At 31.6% G+C, this 15,796-nt stretch overlaps 4 protein-coding genes and 1 non-coding gene across 5 annotated transcripts; 2 read left to right on the forward strand and 3 right to left on the reverse strand.

The window, feature by feature from the left end:
* The first annotated feature begins 945 nt into the window (after positions 1 to 945).
* On the forward strand, positions 946 to 2,640 carry LOC108564144 (radial spoke head 14 homolog). Its single transcript, XM_017923081.1, has 8 exons — positions 946 to 1,027; positions 1,092 to 1,234; positions 1,298 to 1,416; positions 1,471 to 1,682; positions 1,841 to 2,007; positions 2,064 to 2,210; positions 2,271 to 2,429; positions 2,485 to 2,640. The coding sequence occupies exons 1-8, from the start codon at positions 946 to 948 to the stop codon at positions 2,623 to 2,625; spliced, it is 1,170 nt and encodes a 389-aa protein (XP_017778570.1). The 3' UTR covers positions 2,626 to 2,640.
* Positions 2,641 to 2,672: 32 nt separating this feature from the next.
* On the reverse strand, positions 2,673 to 4,104 carry LOC108564148 (peroxisomal membrane protein PEX16). The gene is made up of 4 exons (XM_017923084.1): positions 3,859 to 4,104; positions 3,546 to 3,786; positions 3,082 to 3,486; positions 2,673 to 3,029 (listed from the first exon to the last, which is right to left on the reverse strand). Exons 1-4 carry the CDS (start codon positions 3,980 to 3,982, stop codon positions 2,771 to 2,773), a joined length of 1,029 nt encoding a protein of 342 aa, XP_017778573.1. The 5' UTR covers positions 3,983 to 4,104; the 3' UTR covers positions 2,673 to 2,770.
* Positions 4,105 to 5,188: 1,084 nt separating this feature from the next.
* LOC108564146 (ATP-binding cassette sub-family B member 7, mitochondrial) lies at positions 5,189 to 7,973 on the reverse strand. Its single transcript, XM_017923083.1, has 10 exons — positions 7,800 to 7,973; positions 7,253 to 7,676; positions 7,044 to 7,196; positions 6,844 to 6,987; positions 6,639 to 6,787; positions 6,417 to 6,591; positions 6,201 to 6,358; positions 5,978 to 6,141; positions 5,520 to 5,925; positions 5,189 to 5,468 (listed from the first exon to the last, which is right to left on the reverse strand). The coding sequence occupies exons 1-10, from the start codon at positions 7,935 to 7,937 to the stop codon at positions 5,262 to 5,264; spliced, it is 2,118 nt and encodes a 705-aa protein (XP_017778572.1). The 5' UTR covers positions 7,938 to 7,973; the 3' UTR covers positions 5,189 to 5,261.
* An 898-nt stretch (positions 7,974 to 8,871) lies between these two features.
* LOC108564150 (SH3 domain-binding glutamic acid-rich protein homolog) lies at positions 8,872 to 9,902 on the reverse strand. The gene is made up of 3 exons (XM_017923086.1): positions 9,718 to 9,902; positions 9,398 to 9,601; positions 8,872 to 9,197 (listed from the first exon to the last, which is right to left on the reverse strand). The coding sequence occupies exons 1-3, from the start codon at positions 9,760 to 9,762 to the stop codon at positions 8,907 to 8,909; spliced, it is 540 nt and encodes a 179-aa protein (XP_017778575.1). The 5' UTR covers positions 9,763 to 9,902; the 3' UTR covers positions 8,872 to 8,906.
* Positions 9,903 to 10,102: 200 nt separating this feature from the next.
* Trnac-gca lies at positions 10,103 to 10,174 on the forward strand. The gene has a single exon. It is a non-coding gene; the product is annotated as a tRNA-Cys (tRNA).
* Positions 10,175 to 15,796: the final 5,622 nt, after the last annotated feature.

Raw genomic sequence — 15,796 nt, forward strand, 5'->3', positions numbered from 1 at the left:
AAATATCCTAATTTATTTACCATAAGAAATACATTTTCATCGTTTTTTTTTAAGTACCTCATGATTTATGGTATTTATATTTCTAAAAATTCCGTTACTAGCACGCTATATACTATATTCTTAACTTTACTGCAATTATTTTGCAATTACTCAACGTTTCAATATTTAAAACTGTATACATAATCCTATTACAGTGGCTCCAATTACGTTTCAGTAACTGAATAATATTAATAAATTTCTATTAATTTTAGTTTAAATGAAAAGCAAGACAAATAAAATGCATTTTGAAATGTTATTCATAAACTGATTTATTTTTTAGAAATAAATTTCAATTGTGCAAATCATATATTACTGTATAATAGCGAACTCTTGGGTCAGTTTATTGCTATTCAGATCATATACATAAGAAATAATCTATATTTGTACATGAGTCATTAAGTTTATCTATATCGCATTTTTTTTTTCAGACACATTACAGCAAAACAGTTTTGTTTCGTATATTTATTAGATAATAAATGCAAGTACAATTATTTTTAGAATATCATCTTGCAAATAACTTACCATGTTCTTGCACTTATTATCTTTTATAATACTTATGTATAGTTTTATTTTATTTATAATTTAATTTTAAAAAATGGTCAATAAATTATTTTTATAAATAATGGAGTTAGTGAAGAATATTAAATTGTGATGATATTTGAACATTAATGGAGGAATTGAAGGCTTAAAAAGTTTCAATCATTGCATTGTCGAATGATAAAACTTTTGTAATAATTTTTATTTGGTGTTTCTATTATATGAATATTATAAGTTATAATCAGTACGATTTTGACAGCAGCTCTCTTGGTGCAATCATAAATTTAATCGAATTTAATAAATTCATGTCAAGACACGTCACAGTGTTTGACGCTATTGTTTGTTACTTTTTTTTAAATAATTTATATAATGTTTCCAGTGCACAAACATTCCTATCTGCAATGTGTGACGAAGATCGATCCACGGATTATAAATCGAACAGTCGATTTAGGTCTTTCCTCACTGTCGCCAAATTCTTTGAATTAATTTTGCATGTTGTATTGATTGTTTTACAGCGAGGGATAACTACACGATCGATCAATTCGACACCCTACCGCCGTTCAACAGATTGTGCTCAGAACAACCGAATATACCAGTATGCAGTTGCGATGTCACCAGAAGACCGGTTGGTTTCGGCCGATGGGGAATGAAAAAATTGGTATCGTATTACCTACCACTGATTATTTGATAATCTGCATTGAACTATTATCAAAAATATTAGAGACGTGAGTTGCATAGCACGAATAGGTGGACTGTGATGCAGGCTATACACAGCATTGGCGATTTAGTCTATGATCCCGAGAGGAATTTCGAAGCAATTCGATTGAGAGTACCGGCAAGGTACTCTATATTGTTTCTCTATTCTTTTTTAAATAATATAGTGTAATTGTTTAGATTTTCGGACTTAGTGATCGACGAAGACCCAGCTGTAAGAGAACGGGTGTGCATGGTTTTAGCGACAATTTCGAACTTACTGGATGGAAAATATTCCATTCTGAAAAACCATAGGATGATCAACAATTTGGCGAGAATTTTAAACGACGAAGAGCCGGCCGTTCGGATGAAAGTCATTGTTTTAATAGAAAAACTTTCAAAAGTCTGGATGTGTTAGTTTTTCTTTTTCAATGAAATTATAAATTATTTAAATTCTTCGCGTTTTGCATAAATAACAATATCACCAAAATTTCAATTTTTAAGTAATTTTTAAAGTTTTAATAGTGCGAATGCAAGTTTCACTAAACAATATATTAATAATGTTTTGTAGGTGCTGATATTTTGGTAAATAACGGATTTGTCGAAATGATCATCGAAAGATTGGATCAGTACATCGAAGATGACCCATGCACGCCTTATTACCTAAGAACAATGCAATGGTTGATGTATTGCACTGGAAAATACATCGCTATCGAACGTGGCTTCCATAAAACATTAGTTGGGAATTTAAAATTGTATTACAAAACGAATCAATTTAAACATTGATTTTGCAGACTACAATCTTATATAACGATACGAATTGCGAAGTACTTGCAGAAGCTTTGAAATGTATGGCCATGTTGATAAGCACACCCAGAGGAAAATGTTTCGCCATCGAAGGCAATCTGCTGATAAAGCTTTACAATTTGCTGCACGATCAAGTATATAATATTAATTGCGGAAACAATTAAAAGAAATTCTAAAAAAAATAAATGTTTCAGCGCCGTGAAATATACAGTGCCGCTGCAGGTTGCATGGTTTTCGCAACGATAAAAACTGAAGCAATACTAAAGGCCATAGAATTACCGAATTTAATTGAACGGTTGCTTATTTTAGCTAGAAGTCACCATGACTTGACTACGCAAATCCATTGCATTCAGGTAATTAAAAGATTTCATTCAAGTTTTATATATGTTTTCTTATTAATATTGTCAGGTAATAACAAATCTATGCGGTCATGGAAAAGTAAGGAAGTACGTGCTGGAAACTTATTCGGATAAAATTCGCTCAATATATACGCAACATGACGAGCAAGCTGAACGCTTCAAGCATAACTTGTTGACTTTACAGTTTTGATTTTCCTAAAGAAATGCAAATATGAAAATGGAAATAAAATACTCTCGTTTCCAGATAAAAATATATTTGATACTTATATCACCGCTATATCACCCAGTTTAGTAAATCTTGTATTATTTTCATTTATTAAAAGTCAAGTACTGATTCAATTGGACCACAAGTAGAAATAATTACTTTGCCAGAATGGTAAATATTTGTTAAGTGGCAAACAGATCATCGAAGCAAACGGAACGCTTTTGCTTAGTGCATTAAGCAGAGCCTCGATACGCTTCTTGCTTTGTTTCTCGTAGAAAGGCGATCTGAGCAGATACATCAAGAGACCAACATACCTCCTAGACAATTGCATTTTTTGCTTCTTAGTCAAAGAATCCTGCTTTTTATTCCCTTTATTATACAAATGTAAACTGCAAATAGAAGTTACTACTTAATCCAATTAATAATTATTTAACGCCTCACCTGCTCGCATCCAAAATCAGTGAAATGGCCCAAGGTTTCCATGTTTGTGTCCCAAAGCAGGCCATTGAAGCTAAATGTACCATCGGCTTTAAAATGTAAATGCTTTCAGCAATTAACTGCTGCCCAGCAAGCGATTGTTCTATTGTCTGCTCATTGTCGAAAAGAGCCCTTTCAATAGGCTTCCAGTTCCTTGAACCAACTGGTGGAGAGGCATCTATTTTCCTGATTGTTTTCCCTGATCGCTTCAAATTGAATGAAATTGAATCTAATTGAGCCTGAGCTAATTCTGCAACCCCATTTTCTTGTTCAGCCTTTTTCATATCTCTCCTATACAATGGAGGAATTGGAGGTTGCTGGATTATATTTTCTTTATGATGATAAACCAGCATCAATCTTCCAATGCACCTGAAAAATAAATAAACATGTTACTATCTAACTATCAGTATTTAATTTGCTGGATTTACTTGAAAAGTTGAACAGAAACAACTAGGATCCATTTAGCAGAAGTACCCCATAATTTCTTTACAGAGAGCTCCAAGAAAACTTCACAATATTCTAAAACTGTCAGCCATAATTTCAGCTGATCACCACTTGATGGAATTTCCAATTTTTGTGCATCAGAGATGAGCCTATCATTAAAAAGAACCAATAAATTTGATAAACAGTACACCAATTCTGATAGAATATGTGAATTGTTAATTCTGCCTGAAAACGAAATAGAGAAAAATCATGAGTTTTATTAATGACAATTGTATTTATTTATTCTTGCATTCTAACCTGCTAAAAAGTAGCTAATCCACTTTGTTGTCATTTCGTAGTCGCTGGCTTTCAGTGGATTCTGACTCACCCATCTTTTGTAAGCTGTATAAAATTCCGGTAAAGAAAATATTAAGGAACTCATCGTTTCTTCTTTCACTTAATTTCTTCCGATTGTATATTTATTTTAATTAAAGTGCAAACACATATGAAAACATATTTCAGCTAACTTCAAGTCAGTTATTACTTGTTACCAATGTATTATGTAAGGGGCAAAAGGCCATTATGGTATGATGATGGGTCTTGACAAATAAAGTAGCAAATTTACTGTTCTGCCATGAAAACTTAAACCAAAACAAAGCTAAATCTTATTTAATAGTAAACATCATTAATGTGGTGATAATATAATATTATCGTAGATAATACATACTAAACAAATATACATATATATATTTAAAGGTTTTAGTAAATTAGGTATTGTTAAATATAGTTATAAATTAAAATATTATAATAGGTAGAGCATTCATAGATTATTTAACTTGATCTTTGACAACCCATTCAAATTTAAGGTACCATTGGGAACATCCTGGTAAAATATAACTTTTATTTTGTTTTCATTATTGTAATTTTTTTTTCAATTTTAACCTAAACTATATCGGAACAACCGGAACGAAATTAATATCTCAGGACTTTCACGTCCATTGATGTTAGACCAGCATTAATTGAACAATTTAAATTAGTTCACAAAGTCGATATGAATATCTAACATATAGAGTTTACAAAAATTGAAGATTTCGAGACCCGAAAAAAAAAACAGATTATGTTGATGGGTTCATTATTTTGTTATTTATTTCAGATGATGAAAATGAACACAAATCTGCTGTCAAGCTGACATAACGTCGTTAATTGTGTATTTATTTTGTTTATTTCTGTTTTTTTTTTCAAAACAATACTTTATTTTTCTTTTAATATATTTTTATGTTTATAAATTACAATTATTTGCTTTGGTGATATGAGTATTTTCATATCCATTTTAGTTCATTATGTTCGAAGATTACTGAATTAAAACTTATTTTTTTTTGTGTTCAAAGGACTTTAAAGTTTAAATCACATACAAGTTCAATTTATAAGTAGTTTAACTACTCTAATTCAATTACAGTTAAGAGCTGATTAACGTATATATGTACGAACATAAAATGATGTCAGTCGGAACAGAGTACCAATCTGTTAATTATCTATAGACCACTAGCTTTTGTGATAGTAGAGAATGAGTTAAAGCTGATTCGAATATTATAAAAAAAAACATTGTTCATATATTTAAAGTTGATTATTAAACAAAAATAGGATTTTTAACAACATATACACATATATCTCATATTTACAAAATAAAATTAAATAAGATACACCAACATGTGCTGGTGTATTTAATGCATCGACTTATTCTGGGCTTGCCACAGTTTATAGTAATAACTGTTAGTATCTTTAATAAGCTCCGAGTGGCTACCAATTTCGGTGACTTTTCCACCATTCAGTACCATAATCTGGTCAGCATCCACAACAGTGCTCAGTCTATGAGCAATGCATATACTAGTTCGTCCTTCCGTAGCTCTATGCAGTGCTTGCAGAATATTCTAAAACAAGTCAAGTTAATAACATGGATTAGGTTTAAATTAGGCTTTTACATATTCCGTGATAGAGTCCAATGAGCTGGTAGCTTCATCGAACACCAAAATTGGCGAATTTTTCAGAACTGCTCTGGCGATCGCCACTCTCTGTTTTTCACCACCCGATAATTTTAATCCTCGCTCTCCGACCTGGGTCTGGTATGCATTCGGCCAATCCGTAATCGAATCGTGCAGATCTGCCATCCTTGCCGCATTGAAAACGTTATCCTCTTCTGTTTTCAAATTTCCATAATGCAAATTATGCATGATTGTGTCGTGGAACAAGACGCAATCTTGTGGAACAACGGCAACGGATCTCCTCAGACTATCTAAATTAACTTCGTTTATATCTTGATTGTTAATCAAAATCTTTCCACTCTTCGGTTCATAGAAACGGTACAGCAATCGCACAACCGTTGATTTTCTGCAACACGAATAACGTAAATAAAAATATCAAATAAATTGTATTTTCTTACCCCGAGCCGGATCCTCCTACTATCGCAACTTTTTTACCCGCTGGTATAGTAAAATTAAGATCTTTTAAAATTTCCTTGCCAGGTCCATAATCAAACGACACATTTTCAAAAACTATTGTTGAAGTTTCTGGTGTCACATTTATTAATGGTGCAAATGCCTTATCCTATAAAACACAAATTAATATTAATATTTAAATAGTGATATTAATTTTAAAATATAAACCTTAATTTTAGAATTCATAGTCATAAGTGTAAACATTGTTTGCATATCAATCAAAGCTTGCCTAACTTCCCTGTAAACACTTCCAAGGAACCCAAGAGGAATTGACAATTGGAATAACAAACCATTCACCATTACCAAATCGCCAACAGTCATATTACCTATATATAAAATATACATTTATTTATATTCAAATAAACATCGTAATATATAAATTACCTTTAACTATTTCATTGGCAGCCAAAACCATAATAGCACTCAGTGCTGCACTGAAGATAGCATTTTGTCCAAAATTGAGCAGAGCTAAACTGGAACTCGTCTTTAAACTTGCCGCTTCGTAGACTTTCAGTACTTCGTTATATCGATCGGCTTCGAATTGTTCGTTATTAAAATACTAAAAATTTGAGTTAATAAATACAATAATACTGATAATTCACATACCTTGACAGTTTCGTAGTTTATTAATGAATCTATCGCTTTATTGCCAGCCTCGTTTTCGGCTTTATTCATATACACTCTGAACTTGGTGCGCCATTGAGTTACAGATAGAGTGTAAGCTGCATAGACTCCAACACATCCCATTGAAATGCCTAATATAAAATGATTTAATAAAAGCTAAAGATTATGCACAATTCTAATAACATACCAGCAAATGCAGCTCCGCATTTTACCCCTAATATAGTAGATACTAGAGCCATTTCAAAAATGGTAGGCACAATGTTGAAGACCATTGCAGATAGAACAAAGTTTATTCCTCTGGACCCTCTATCAATTGTTTTAGACAAAGCTCCTAAAATAGTAGATTATAGAAAATCGTCATATTCATGTCAAATTTCTAATATTTACCTGTTCGCCTGTTCAAGTGAAAATTTAAATCTAAATTGTGTAAGTGCAGAAACACGTTATTAGCAATTTTCCTAATCGAGTGCTGTGCAACTCTCGCGAAAACAGCATTTCTTAATTCGTTAAAAGCCGAAGATCCAGCTCTTGCAACGCCGTCTGAAATAGAATTTCAATGAAAGAACTTGTTTCCATGATTAATATATATAATTTACATCCGACTAAGATAGTGGTTGCAACAGTAGCTATAGTTTCTGGAGCAGTGTTCATGTTCAGAGTGCTTCCAGCATTCAAATAATCTACAGAATATTTAAAAATAAACGGTACAGCCACATTCATTAACTTAGCTCCTACCAACAACCCAAGAGCTAAAGTCACTCTGTCTCTAATTGATTTATCATCAGCTGGCCAAATGTATTGCAGCATTGCCTGAACCATTTGTTTGCCAGTGACTGGTTCATTCTCAGTAACAGAAATGTCATCTCGAGATAGCACTGAGGCTCCAGGGTGGAAACAACCTCTTGTTGGCTGGCTCTTTGGTGCAAATGATAGCACCTTCAATCTATTCATATTCTTTGCCAAAATTCCACCCCCTCCTGATGGTGCTCCCACATCCTTTACTCTCTCTGTTGTGCATGCCTAAAATAAATTATGTAACACACAATTAATGCTCAGTATTACGCTCCTCATTCAAAATAAATCTGATAACAATGATTGCAAAATTCGTTACCTAACCATATTTGCGAATTTCAAAAAGCTTACCCTGTGTTGTCTGTGACACGAAGTCGCTGAATACTTATTAGAATCCCAATTGTTACTACTCAATATATTGTAGTTTCTTCTTATTTGATTATTAATTAATTTTATGTTACACTTATATACACTTATTATAGCAGCCATGCTTGTCAACTGTCAATGTCATATGTACGACTTGAAGTTGAATCAATAACATGATTATACAAATAATTCAAATTGAACAATGCAATCTAATAAAGAGCTATAGTCGCCTATATCACGAAAATCCGATACGAAATGATGCTGGTTCGATTCTCGAAAACCAACAAAAATTTGTGGGGGCTGATAAACCCGAAAGGCGGTAGAAATAGAGCCGAAGAGATTTATATCAATAATAATTTGTTTAAAAATCTCTTTATATTTAAAAATGTAATAGAAATTACATGCTGAAAAATTAATTAAATAACAACTGCAAACTAAATATATTATTTATTTTATAAATTAATAGAAACATTGATTATGTTTGAGTAATTTATAAAATTTGTTATTTGCAATTAAATGTAATTCCAAATGCATCAATGTGTTAATAAAATGGTTTAATCATTTTTTGTTTCTTGTAATTGTTGACAGGAGCGTTGCCAAAATAGTGAAATGAAAATTAGTTGGCATTCATTTTGCAATTATTTTTAGCAAATTCAACTACCTGTGAGCGGGCAGCTCAGGAAATATCTAAATTTAAAAATTATTTAAACTATTCATATTGTCGAACAAAGAATGAGAGGTGACATGTAAATAAAGATAAATTAGAAATAAAAATTATATTTTTGAATATAGACTTAATATATTTACAAAAGAAAACAATGTTAACTCACATTAACATTTGTTAACAAAGTGTGTAAAATAGTAACAAGCGAAAAAATGTATATTTAGGACCTAAACCACATGATAATAGCATAAATGTTGGTGTGTATAAATATATATGTATGTAATGATTAAATTAGGCACTGAAACTATTATGCATAGCCGAATTGTATAATATAACCATATAAAATACAAATTTCGTTTCACATACTTCAGTGCACTTTATTATATCCTTATGTTGTATATGAGGATAATGAATTGGATGGATTGACCTTACGCATCGACGACATCGCCGTGGCCGTCGTCAGCCTCGCCGTTTTCGTCTGGAACTTCACTGTTGGCATCAGTGGGTTGGACAAGAGCTTCGGCTTCGTTGTTTTCCTCCACGGCTTCGGCTTCGTTACTTTCCTCGGCAACCTCGTTTTTGGCACTGTCTGCGGCTTCACCGTTGTCTAATTGAACCTCGGCGCTGGAAGTAACGGTTGGCGCGGCATCGTCTGGAGCCAACTTCAAGTACTTCTCCAGCTCGTCGACTTCATTGGCCATATCGAATTGATCATAGTCCTTCAAAATAAGATCATAATAATGCTAGCTGTTTCAAACTTATCTTCAATAATTTGCGAAGATATAATAATATAAAAGTTAATACCATAATTGATTTTCCTACAAATTTGTTGATATAGTATTACTACATGAATAAGAATAATAGCGTTTCATTTGTATTAGCAGTAAATATAAATGTTTGATGATTAATGTAGTCTCACCCCACAGTAGGTGGTGTCATTGAAGAGCTGGGGAGGCAGTGCATGTCTAGGATTGGCGTCCCCGACGGTGGCCCCCAATGAAGTGGAATTGTTCTGCATGAAGTCCTTGTCGGCCTCGTTATCAGGCTCTGCTATATCGACGACCTCATACTTGATGTTCCTCGAATCGAGGATCATAAGAACCCGCTGTTGTCTCTTCTTGACCTAACAAACAAGGGTTCATTGGTCGATGACGACACACACACACTCTGCTGCATTCGATTCAACAACTTCATAATACTATGAACAAATAAGAGCAGCCCACATCTAATATTATTTACCTCTTTGTTGCCGGATATGCCGCTAATGTACACTTTCACGACCATTTTTGATTCTACTTATCTCGAAGTTTCACAATCGCCGCAAATCACTAAATTTCTTATTCGATTTTTGCTATCCTAACTAGTGTACAGTGTATTATTAATAATACTGTTATTTGACAGCTTACGCCGTATATAGGCGGGGTTAAGAGTCTTAACCAGTGTTTCCAACAGAATAATAAATAAATATTTGATCAATTAGTAAAAAAAAAACGCGTTCATATAAATAGCATAAGATTGATATTAAATTAGTTGATTTGACAATAAAGTTAAAATATTTTATATATTTGTATCAAAGAACTTGTAATGTGTCCAGTAAAGTGAAATTAATTGTAAATAATAAGGAGGGGATATAGCTCAGTGGTAGAGCATTCGACTGCAGATCGAGAGGTCCCCGGTTCAAACCCGGGTGTCCCCTAATTCTACTTTTGTTACTTTTAATACAATTTGGTAATAAGTATATTTTAGTTTATATTTTAGATTGACTTCTTCCAAGATTGACTTCTGATTTACCAGATGTTTTTTAATTAATAAATTAGAATTTTAAATCCATCTTTCGGACAAGTGACAGAGGTAAAAAGAACTTCAAATGTTCATAGATAAAATAGTTGATGCATGAAGGTGGTGGTTATCTAAATTCTGTTGAATAAGATGCGTTCCATAAAATTACTTTCTTAAGCAAAACTTACGTTCTGTTTAATGTTGTAACTATTAATGATGAGATTATTGAATCCCAAAAATAAATGAATTTTAGTTGAATATCAACAATTCCAATATTTAAAAAAAATATATTTCTTAAAATTCTGTCGCATCTCCCACTTTGGAATCAGCTTACCTACCATCAAGTATTTTTTTAATTTGCAACACAACTGGAATCTTTCGCGGCACACAGTTTGCCAGACACAGCGCCTGAAGTATCTAGTATTCTGGGCATATCCGATTGCTACGCCTCTGATTGTCATAAATAGTATTGAATGATTTGTTTGCATTGTATGGCCTTTGTTTGCCACATACAGAGGTAGATCGTTTAACGAACACCTCGCTTAACGAGCAAAATAAACTGTAAGAAAAATGACTCGCTCAACGTGCGACGTTTCGCATAACGAGTGATGAAGAGAAGATAAGTCCCGGATTTTGCGCTTACTACATCATTTTCAAACCTTGTGTACACATAGCAAAATCATTAAAAAGCGAGACCAATTTTTACATTTTCTTCCGGCATGGTACGCATTATCGTGTTTTACATTAGTTTATATGGGGAAAATTGTTTCGCTATACGAGTAAAAATCCGGAAATTTTAGAATGGTTTATGCTCGTTTATGCATTTATTATTAAATAATTTATTTAAAATGTAAGGTTCGAAAACAGGTTTTTTTTTTAAAGTCGGTTTTTGAATAAATCCTATTTGAAACCGCGAAATTTAGTTTACATAAGACGATTGTGTCTTTTGTTTGTTTTGTCAAATGCTTCCCTATAAAATTCTAAAATAAGCTAATCTGCGTGTTTGTGGATATTACTGTACATAAAAAGTAATACAATTTAAATCACTAACCGAAAATTGAAAAATTTAATGAAGCAGCCGTATTCAGGAATACGTGACACACCTGGCACAACGATTCTTAGAAACCAAGATTGAAGATCACCCCAATCCAAAGATTGCTGCAGATGGTGCTCTCTCACACACAAACTTCCTTACAGCTAGATTACATTTGGATTCCAATCTTGTACAATCTAAACACATCTTATTTGTAATAAATTTCCTGTAACATTTCAACACAACAAACTAACATAATCATCACAGACAACCGCAAACATCGAACAAATCATCACAAATTTGATATCGGATAAATTATATATATAATATTTCAATAAACTGATTATTAAAGAAACTTAGAAAATTAAAGCTTTCAATTGTTTGAATATATGCTTGTAAATAAAACTTTCTTTCAAAGGGACGAAGAAAAATTATGATTGCTATAAAATATTTAAATATGAAACTTCCAGATGTCGACTATTAACTAAAGTACTTCGAAAGAAAAACATATATTCTGAGTTATTCTTAGAAAACTGAAATAAGAAAAGGAAACACTGCTATCACAGTATACTTTAGTAAACCTATTAAGATATGAATTATTTATAATATAATGTTTTTCCAGTAATTTGCTCCAAAAATGCCACTTTCCTAACATATTTCAAAGTAGTCTTAAAGCATTCTTGAGGCATTTACCATTTAAATAAATCTATATAAGTTCAATGGGAGCTGCGTTTCAATTAATTGCCGCTGTTCACTAGAATACCACTATTTGTAATTGAAAACATTTGAATGAAATAAATAAAAATAATGCACTGGTCTTGTTCTTTATTCAGTTTGCAATCTTGAATGGCCGCAATAAATAGATCATGGTAATTTTACGAGCACATAAATAAGTATGTCAGTAAATCGTTCAAACGTACACAGTTTCTTTGTTTGTAATTGAAAATACACGAAAATAATATTAATGTTACTTAAGCGACAAAATATTTGATCCGTTACTTAATCAATGCGATTAATATTGACTTAAAATATGTAGTAATTGAAACTGTTAATTTGAAATCCTAATAACATTTTTTTTATGTCGTGTAATTTTATTTACAATCTGTTCATCAATGTGAACACTGAGTAAATTTAAGATCGCGGTTGACATTAGGTAGGTAATCTTTCCCGGTGGACAGTTTACCATTATGATGCTTAGATTTTTAATTTGTTGGTTTTCTGTCGTATTGTAGGTTAACTTCAGAAGTATATTGATGCTCTGCGATTCCACTATTTCCTTTCACTGTGAATCTGCTGCTATCATTAACACTGTCATTGTCCATCGACTTGGCGGAGGGTCCATATGCTGAACTTTATTCATTTCACAAAGGGGCATGGCTTTGACCAGGATTCGAACTAGCGACATTCGATCGTGAGTGGGGCAATTTTTCAATTCGGCTATTAGTCGCCCAAATTCTAATAATTTGCAAGTATTTGTCTTAACTGTTTAATAGTTTTGAAAGATGAATACACATTAAATTGCATTTTTATTCAAAGAAATCTTTATATAGTTATTATTCAGAATATATAGTTAGACTTTAGAAGTTTTCTTACTTTAAATTAAAATTGATGCATTAAAACCGGATGAGTATTCAGCAGCTGTTCTCATTTTTTTAGACACATGTTAAAATAGTTAATGACAAATACTTTAGTAATAGCATTAAGTTAAATAATATTTATTTATGTCCATAAAAAAAACAATTATTGGGAATAATTGAACAAAAAGTAATAATGTTTATACGAATTTTGTAAGATTTTTTATACGATTTTATTTTATATGAATTGGCACATTGTAATGTTTTCTATCAGTGTGCATATGTACAACCTGCTCAAACGATTCTGTTTGTCGATTTTGAACCAATTCATCACAAGAAGATGCGGTCTCTCTCCACCGCATAAAAAATTATCTAATATAATGTACAAAAACAGGTTTTACTATGCATAGAAACACCATTGGCGGAACTCAATTTTTTGAGCACATTTAAAAAAAATATATTTAAAATTGTTCCTACTAGATCTTAAATTCGAAAAATTCGCTTAAATTTGAACAATTTCCTCTCTGAGCATAACAGTTATCATTATAGTTCGTATTGGAAAATTTGTTGTTAGATCTTCTTTATATTTTTATTTAAATATTCATTTTATTCCATTTCTGCCGATAGATACCAATTTAACAAAATGATGACATTCCTGGGGCATTCAAATATGAACCAATAAATGCATCTATATACTGATTATACTGAAATTGTAGATTCATTATTGTTCGAAGACAATGTGAAATTGATTTATATTGACTTTTTGATTTGTTAGTCACAAAATTTGATCTATATCGAATAAAAAAACAATTAGAAAACCGATTTAACGTAACCTAGGTATTTCGTTTTGTCATTCTCTTCGGATTTCGATGTCAACTCAAGCCTATGCAAATTTTCCAGGAATGCCAAAATGCATACGAAGTGAATGCATCATCCCTTGTGACTATTCCAAGTAGTTTCAAAGATTTTAGACCTGATATTTTTCTGTGGAGGACGAACCTCGTGAAGGTGGCCCGAAATTTTCGACCGATAATACAAATCTAGCACTGGCGAAAGAAAAAATTGACGAAGATCCAAGAATAACACAGGAAATGGTGAACTGGGCTTTGTCGCAAATATTAAATCATCACTTGGGAATCCGGAATAGAGGAACCCATTTTTAAATGACCAAATAAAGGCACGTGTTCGTTTTGCCTAATATTTCTTAGAAAATTTTGAAAGTGGAGATTCTAGCACCTTTAGGAAAATCGTAATAGGTGATGAATCTTGATTTCTATAAGTACGACACGGAAACCAAGTTAAAGCAGTTAAATCAAGACAAAAAAATCAGCAATAGGAATATTTTCAAAGGTGGCTCTACTGACTTAAGAAATGTATTGAAATAAATGGAAATTACGTAGAGAAATTACAAAAGGATGCAATTATTTATATTTAGTTTTTTTTCAGCCAAATTAGCGAACTTCATTTGACTGAAAATTATAATAAAAAAAAAAAATGTGATTATATATCACTTATTAATTATAATATATAAGATGTAGTACAAACAGTGGTGGTGACTGCAAATGTTAAAAATAAGCGTAACAATTACAAAATTCGATTTAATCCTGATTTAAACGATATCTATAGGACATGATCATGCTTAGGTCTTTATGGTGAGGAGTGTTTATAGGAAGAGGAAGTTTCCTGCAAGTTATATTTTTTTTCTCAAAGAACAACAAAATCTACCACCTTAGTAAAATACATTACAGACATAAGAACAAGGTTGGATATAGAATATATAGTTGCGCCACTTGCATAACAAATTGTTCTGCAATAAAAATGCTCTTAGAAAATTTAAACAGAATACAGTAGAACAATTTTGCTCATATGAACTAATGTAATATACGATAATGCGTTCCATTTTGCGAGTCATTTTTCTTAAAATGTATTTTGCTCGTTAAGCGAAATGCTCGTTATGCGAGGAAAGGCAAACCAAAGGCAAATATCATAAGAATTGACGAATGTGAAATTGTTATGATATTGTCATTTTATTAAATGTATGAGAAATAATTTGTTGAATAAAAACTTAATGTTATGTAAACTTTGTTGAATAGGATAATTGTAATAATAGGAAATAGTAAACTTCTAGTATTCTGTAAATCTCATTTTAATTCTTTGTAGTCATTTGTATATTGTAAATCAGTTAAACTGAATTGATAATAAAATAATTGTATGAAGAACCTAATCATTAAATGAAACAAATGTAGAATAAATGTTGACTTTTTTGAAATTATATATATTTATTTTGTTCTTTTTATTTCTGTTTTTTGTACGACTGATGCAATAACCATTATTATTATTATTAATTGACAGTGAATAAGAAATACATTTGTATTTAATGGTTTTCCAAAGAAATGAAATATAATTTAAATTATCTTGGCTTGTAAATTAAATTGCGAGTTATAAAGAAAGGCTTAACAAAAACAACAGAACAGGACGATGAGGATAGGGAAAAAAGACAAGAAATATATTGAAACGGTACTTTGCAGAGTACAATGAGTCGGCGATGTTCAGTAAGCGTGAAATCAAATTATACAATTTCTGTAGCCCTACCTTTTGCAGCGAAGATCCCATGTCTGAAAACGAAGTGAGACGCACGACTTCCGTGTTTTACAAACTCATAACGAACCTCGTCCACAAGACAAAAATAAAATGTTTCTTTTTTTTATTTAGAAATTATACTTTTATTGTAATATATAGATATATTTCAAAACTCCAATAATGTACAAAAAATATCTGTGTAATTAATTAATGTTCTTTTTTTTGTATGTCAATTTGTTCAATATGTCATCATCATATCTCTTTTTTTTTCATCTCTCTTATATTCAAATATTCATATTATTTTCTCTCTCTTCTAATGTTTCTTTTATTTTAAAATTTAGTGGCTGCGGGT

The sequence above is a fragment of the Nicrophorus vespilloides genome, unplaced genomic scaffold, assembly GCF_001412225.1.
Source record: "Nicrophorus vespilloides isolate i.1.1-1 unplaced genomic scaffold, Nicve_v1.0, whole genome shotgun sequence".
In the NCBI taxonomy this organism is placed as follows: domain Eukaryota; kingdom Metazoa; phylum Arthropoda; class Insecta; order Coleoptera; family Silphidae; genus Nicrophorus; species Nicrophorus vespilloides.